Below are 6,794 nucleotides of genomic sequence, written 5' to 3' on the forward strand. Positions count from 1 at the left end.
GCGCGCAGCAAACATGACGCACGAGTCCCCGAGTCAACCGAAATTTTGCCACGGGACATGGCAGGATCTCGCTCATGATGATGCGTCGTCGCCCGTTCTTACCAAAAAAAGCCAAGTGAGGTCACAGCATGTCCAAGGATGGGACGGACGAGTTGATCTTAACGCAAAGGGGTGGGAAACAGGAATGAGCAAATAGCAATTATTGAATGCGTGAGGCAAGGAAGGCCAGCGCCAAAACACGCTTCTCCCATCATGACACCTCAAGTCGTGCAAGAGCCAAATATACCAACATGTCTTGATTCGATGGAGTGTGGTATTCATTCAAACGTAACATATCTGGGGTGAGCGGGGCAATCATAGCCATCTATCTAGACCACCGCGACCAAGTACTTATATAAGGAGACTCGAAACATGAGAGAGATATACAATCCTAAAGCCCAACCCCAACCTATAGTCCAAACCCATTCGCCCAGTAATTAATAATCGTGGCTTGAAAATCATCCATGAAAGGATTCTCGATCCGGTATATGTAAAAAGCGACTGGTAGCGCCTCGTCAAACCTACTACTCGTGGTGGTGGTAGCTGGTCCTCTGTCCAAAACCATAGGGGACTCTGACAAGCCGCTTCATAACCCCTAAACCCGCTACGCCATGCTCAAAAACGAATGTTGCCCGAGGGAAGAAATGAACACAAAAATGCACTAAACGTATTAGACGTTAGTCAGAATCATGACGATTCCAGTCGCTTCTGCGGTGAGCAGTCACCGCTCGCGCTATCGGGCGTTGCCAACGGAGTGGACTCTTCGTCATCCTCCGAGTCCTCCGAGTCCGCCTCGGCCCCTTCGTCCTCGTTTCCGACCTCCGATTCAGGCTCCCCTTCCTTGTTGTCGTTGTCGGGCTGAACCTTCTTCTTAACAACAGCAGCGCCGTCGATGATCTCGACTTGGTCTTTGATGTTGTCGCCCTCCAGCTTCTTCTCGCGTACGCCAGACGCCGCATTGATCTGGGCATTGTCGATGTCTTGCGCACCTTTCTCGCCCATGCCGTTCTCGGCAAGATCACCACCCTCGATAACCACACGTAGTTCCAAATCCTCATCTTTCGAGTAGACACGGAACCCGACTACGCAGACAGCGTTCCATGGGTCAGGTAAGCCGGCTTCCTCGTCCGTCTCTACCGCCTTGTCCGTTGTCTGTGCTGGTGGCGGCGGCGGTGCCATACGTGGCTTCTTAGAGAAGTCATCAGAATCATAAAGATTTTCCCAACTAGAAACTGGACTATCGGATGAGTCATTGTCGGACGAATAGGCTGGTTTGTTCTCAGGGGTAGGTGCGGGGGGCAGGGGCAGGGGCAGGAGTGGTGGCCTTGTCCTCCACTTTCTTTTCGTCAGACTTATCTTCAGATGCCTTAGCATCTTCGGATTCTGGCTTGTTACCTTCCTTGGAAGTGTCCTTGGAGTCTGTGTTATCATCATTGGTATCGTCTGCCTTCTTGTCCTTCGACTCTGCAGCATCAGTCTGGACGCTCTTATCCTCGCTGACTTTGTCCTTCGGCTTCTCCTCTTCCTTCTTCTTACGCTCAGCCTCGGCAGCCTCTTCTTGCTTCTTGCGTTCAGCCGCTTCGGCCTCCTCCTTCTTCTTGCGCTCCTCTTCTCTGACAGCTCGGCGGCGGTTACGCTTCTCCTCATTCTTCTTCTGCTGCTTCTTGCTGATCTCGCGGTTCTTGTGCCTCTTCTCCCACATCTTGCGACGTTCAGCCTGGCGCGAATTGCTGGCCTTCTTCTGGTCGGACTGGTGGCGCAGCTTCCGCACCTGGTCCAGGTGCGCAACGCCCTTGGCATGCGCGAGGTCATAGGCGTAGCCTACTGAGGCCAGCTTCTCGTGGTCCGAACGCTGCTTGCATTCGCGCTTGACGACATCCTCGACAGTCGGCATGTCGGTGTCCCGCTCTCCAGCGACGCTCACGAAGACAGAGTACTTTCCGGGCTCCATGCAGGGCAGTTCAATGGACACCGATCGGTCCATGAGGTAGTTACCGTGCGATCGCACAATGTAATCTTCCGCATCTGGCCGAGCTTGTTCGTGAATTCGGAAGTGCAGACGGAAGTTATACTGCCCATGAAGACCCTTGTAGTACCTGTTATCGAGTTGTGATAGAACAAGTACCAGAGGGGACTCTTTAGTCAGGGTGATGTGGAACTTCTCATGGTACTGGGCTTTCCACGGGACCTCGACGCCGATCCAGCGCTGACAACAGCGCCAGTCGGGCTCCCGGAAGAGTCGTGTCCGATCAATGTGCTGAAACTTGCGAAGCATGTCCTCGTATCGGATCCAGAAGACGGAATCGTTCCCGAAGTTGTGGCCCAGCTCCTCCTTAACGTCGTTGGTCCATTCCTTGGAACCATCGCTCCAGGCGCCGTCCCAGATGCCCTTCTTTAGTTTACCCAGGGGTTTCGAAGCTTGACTAGGCGTTCGCCGCTCTTCAGTGTCCTTGCATCCATGACAACATAGGCATGGCCCTCACGAATGCCATTTCGCTCACCATATCCACCGTCGAGAAGACCCGTGGAGCAGCCGAATAGGAATTCCTCGTTGACACGGCTTAAATCATCTTCCCAGAACCCGTCGAAGTCTAGAATGTCACTCGCCAGAAGCTCGGTCGTAACGCCGCCACTGAGGTCCTCGACGCCTTCGCCAATCCAGCCACCAATGAGTGACGAGAAATCACCGTGGATCTTGGCAAATGCCTTCTCCATGAGAGGAATCCAAGTCTCATTTTGGTCTTTGTTACCACCAAAGAAGAGGGCCTTGGAGCCGGTCTGGTACGTCTTACGGTACCAAGATTCGGCATCCTCGTGATCCCGGTCGATCTGGTTAAGCAGATCCCGCTGCAGACTGGGCTGTTGGTAGTGTATTAGTAACAGCTATCATGGCATAATCGGTTCATTTCGGACTCACCGAGTCCCAATTGGGAGATGTCATGTATAGCTTATCATCAACGATGGAATAAACCCACTCGCCATCGCGAAAGAAGACAAAGCCATAGATGCCAATGCCTGCATTTGAAAATCAGCAACTGAACCACGTAATGACATTGACAAGGTAATACTCACGAGTGTCATACTCGACACAAATCCTCTGAATGCCATTTTCCACATTGGCTAGCGCACTGAAGCTCGCAATGAGCCAACAGTTGCCCAAGAAGCCTTGCTTCACATCACTTCCATTGATCTCCTTCATAAACGTAGGTTTCTCGTAGATCTCGTGGACGCGCTTCACAGCCTTCGGAACAGAAGTGCTGGAACTAAGACGAGGGCCTGCGACGTCAAACTTGTTCGATCCGAGGTAATTGAGAGTGTCTCCCTTGGTCATTTTCAAGTCCCAATCCTATTAGCGCGCAGAGCGTCATTAGCCTCAATTGCGCTATACGATCAACCCCAATTTGCGTATAAGTGGACTTACAATGTCCCAGCCTTGGTCTCGGTATCTGGTGTTGACTCTTCTGCATTCTTGTATGATCTTCTTCACCTTCCGGCGACATTCTTCAACAGCGCGTTCGTAACCGGCACTGAGCAATTCGTTCGGTCGCTCGGGCTCAGCAGGCAGTGGCACTGGGTCGAATGGCAAGATTGCCAGCGCGCGGCTGAACTTCTTGGCAGAGAAGTGCCTCCATATCTTGTTGATGCTCTGTTGGGGCGGCAACTTGCGCTTTTTCTTCTTTTTCTGGTTTTGGCTATTGCTGTTCGAGTTGGTGGACTTGCGAGGCAGCTCGGACGAGGAAGAGGAAGAGGAACTGTAGCCAAAGGCTTCCAGATCCCTACGAGCTGTCGTCAAGGTCATTGTGTGCGTAGACTTCGATTAAAATGGGTATGTCACTAGTATATATCTATGGCGCTGTCAGTACACCGTCGTTTGTGGATTCTACAGTACACAGCAGCCGGAGAAGCTGAACATATCAGTGGCTTGAAGCTGAAGGCTTGTATCTTACCAATGATATTCGACCAAAGGCCACGAGAAGGATGCTACACAACGCAGCGTAGCTTCGTATTCAAGTCAAGGGCAGGCACACTTAAAAGCAATCTACTGGGGAGGAGGCAACCACTCGATGGTGATAAAGAACGAACAGCCTCAACGTGGAGGTAAAAGAAAGAATGTGTAAGGGAGGAAAACATAAATGGAAAAACCAGGGATCTCACCGACTCGAAGGGTAAGATATACGAGTCGCTGGACTTAAGAACCCATGTAGGTAGTTGTTGTTGGGGGGCCAGCGACACACCATGTCGTCCGAAGGAGAGGCGGCATGGCGGATCTCTGTCGGCTTTCTGGGGCTCATTGGCGCTTCCTGGCGAAGCGTGGGGAACGAGGCAACGATCCAAGACAACGATCTTCATTCGGCCAGTCGGAGTCTAGACCTGCATATCAAGCGCCATTGACTGGGGGCTTAAGGTGCGCGTCTTAGGATGTTGCACCATTGATAGTCCATGATAGCAGTCTTCTAGACCGGCCAGAAGACAGGCGGTGGCCCGGGTGGGGTTCCAAGGGCTCCTCAAATGGCGAAGACATGGACCCTGATTTTGGTCAGATCCGTATCAGGAATCTAGGCCTGCAAATCAGCCCGGCTCCAGTCCCCCAGCCAGACCAGGCATTCCGTCTACTCGTAGGTTACGCGGTTTCAATGCCGAGAACCCTCAGGTTGGGGCATGATAAGGTTCCATTGGTTTCGGTCTCAGAGTCTGAGCCGTTTGCATTGCAAGTAGTCGAATGCGCAAACAGCAAGCGACAACAGGGGCTTCTTGTTGTTTGGCACAGGCATTCTCTGGATGGCGCGGAAGATGCAAGTCAGCCTTGCTGACTAGAGAGTAGATAGACCCTAGTAAAGTAGGTAGGTAGGGGGTGGTATTCAGCTCGAGTCGGGTGGGGCTGATTGGATGGTGGCAGCTCTCAAGCCCGACAGACACAGACGGTTACCTGACTCCGCACGCCACCATCTTCAGAAGTCATGTAGGATCAACCGCGATTCAGGCCAGGGTTTCTAGCAAATATCCAATCGCGAAGTGCACATCAATCTCCAGTTGCCAATTGATCGGATGGTGCTGCCTGGTCAAGGGATGACAGATAGGAAAGGTGTAGGTATATTGATCTGATGCGACGTGCGAGAGTCATCACGGGATATCATGCATCTCTTCATGCGTCTGACCAAAGACGGATGTCTTTCTTCCTGGAGTGCAATGGTAGTGGTCGAGGAAATAGAGTAACGGGGCGGACACCTCCCGGCATGAGACTTAGGGTCTTTTGCGGGCCAATGTTTTGAATGGGAAGCCAGCCCACTGATTTCCAACGCAGCACCAGGAAACGTGGAGCGATAAGAGAAGCCGCATAGAGAGTTAGCAGCCTTCTGAATGGAACTGATCTGTCCCAAAATAAAACATTGTTTCTTGGAGGAGGGTTGCAGAATGCTCTGGCGATTTTGTTGAAGAGGATGCAGTGAACTTTGTCGTGATGGACATGCACGACTCGAGTTTACACCCCCAACTGTCGACCGCCTCGTCAGGGTCAGACATGTTGTTGCATTAGCGCATCTGATTATCACTCCTTGAAAGCTACACATGCTCCGAAGTCGCTGGTGAATGGTTCGCGCAACCGCTCTCTCTCTGCAATTGGATCGTATATCTGCAGCGATTAGGAAACCCGTTATACTGTATACGGATTACCGATGTCGTGTTACCGCTTCCGGGGTCTTGTTTGGGGTTGCCAAGTGGCTACGCATACATGCATGTATCTAACCTTACTGATGACTGGTGTCCCGTGTTCGAGTATCTCTGGTTCGTGTATTGCCCAAACGCCAAAGATAAATACCGTTAGGAGCAGGCTGCGTATGGCACACCCTTCCCCCTTTTTGTGTCAACCGCCCTTCCTTCATGCCGTTGGAAAGACCAGTTCATTTGATGAGGCTGCATGGTACCAGCAGTACACTATCAGCTTGCTGCTTCTGGGCCATGTATCAACAATCGGTGTGGATGGACCCTTGGCCGATCGTCCTGGCACTATCTTCTCCACCTAAAGAGCGAACTACTGCACCCTGGCAGAGTCGGGGAACAAGGCTCGGGCTGTTCGCTGCTGTTCGTGTTTCGCTGGCTAAGGTTAGGTTGTAGTCTCGCCCTCTTTTTCTTTCTCTGTGATTTGATGATTCGGAAATCGCATGACCATTCCATGTCCCCTATTGCGAACCACAGAATATCAACAATTTCCGACTCTGCCATGTGTGACCCGGACACTCGCCGACGAACAGTGGGGCATTTCTCCTGACAGCCTCATGTGCTTCCAAACCAAAACAACAGCAGCATATGCAGCAAGCAGGGAGCAAGACCCAAGGGAAGAGATGCATGATCTTCGGTGATAAGTTCGAATCTTATCAGGGCTAGTGGTCTATCTTTTTGATTCTTTTCTGGCCCAGCAATTCAGTCTTTTCGGCTCGAAGCCGAGAAGCTATGTACATATTTGCTAAAAGCAATTATAGGTAAGCAAGTCAATCAAAGAATCGCAAAAGGCCGAGGATCCGACACTTTTTATTGGCTCAGAAGGTGGTCAATTATTCGGCCGCAATTCTTAAAACTATCACGTCGGCAAAGATCGTCAGCATCAATTCGTCTGTTTCTGATAAGCACCGTATCCCCGACATGCATAGAATGAAACTCCGCGTTTATACATGAATGCCCGTAAACCCCACATCTGGTCACTTGCATGTTCGGGTAATACCCCCATCCCCTTTTGACCATAGATCCCCATCCCGCGTCGC

At 51.5% G+C, this 6,794-nt stretch overlaps 1 protein-coding gene across 1 annotated transcript; it reads right to left on the reverse strand.

Moving 5' to 3' along the window:
* Positions 1–726: 726 nt before the first annotated feature.
* Positions 727–3,838, reverse strand: PG994_007321 (calpain-like protein; the record flags this gene model as incomplete). Its single annotated transcript, XM_066858730.1, is given in 6 exon segments — positions 727–1,378; positions 1,392–2,428; positions 2,443–2,898; positions 2,957–3,054; positions 3,112–3,385; positions 3,461–3,838. 6 exon segments carry the CDS (start codon positions 3,836–3,838, stop codon positions 727–729), a joined length of 2,895 nt encoding a protein of 964 aa, XP_066715672.1.
* Between the last annotated feature and the right edge of the window lie 2,956 nt (positions 3,839–6,794).

The sequence above is a fragment of the Apiospora phragmitis genome (assembly GCF_038363925.1).
Source record: "Apiospora phragmitis strain CBS 135458 chromosome Unknown utg000007l:1.0-2108841.0:1.0-2111359.0, whole genome shotgun sequence".
Taxonomy (NCBI): Eukaryota; Fungi; Ascomycota; class Sordariomycetes; order Amphisphaeriales; family Apiosporaceae; genus Apiospora; species Apiospora phragmitis.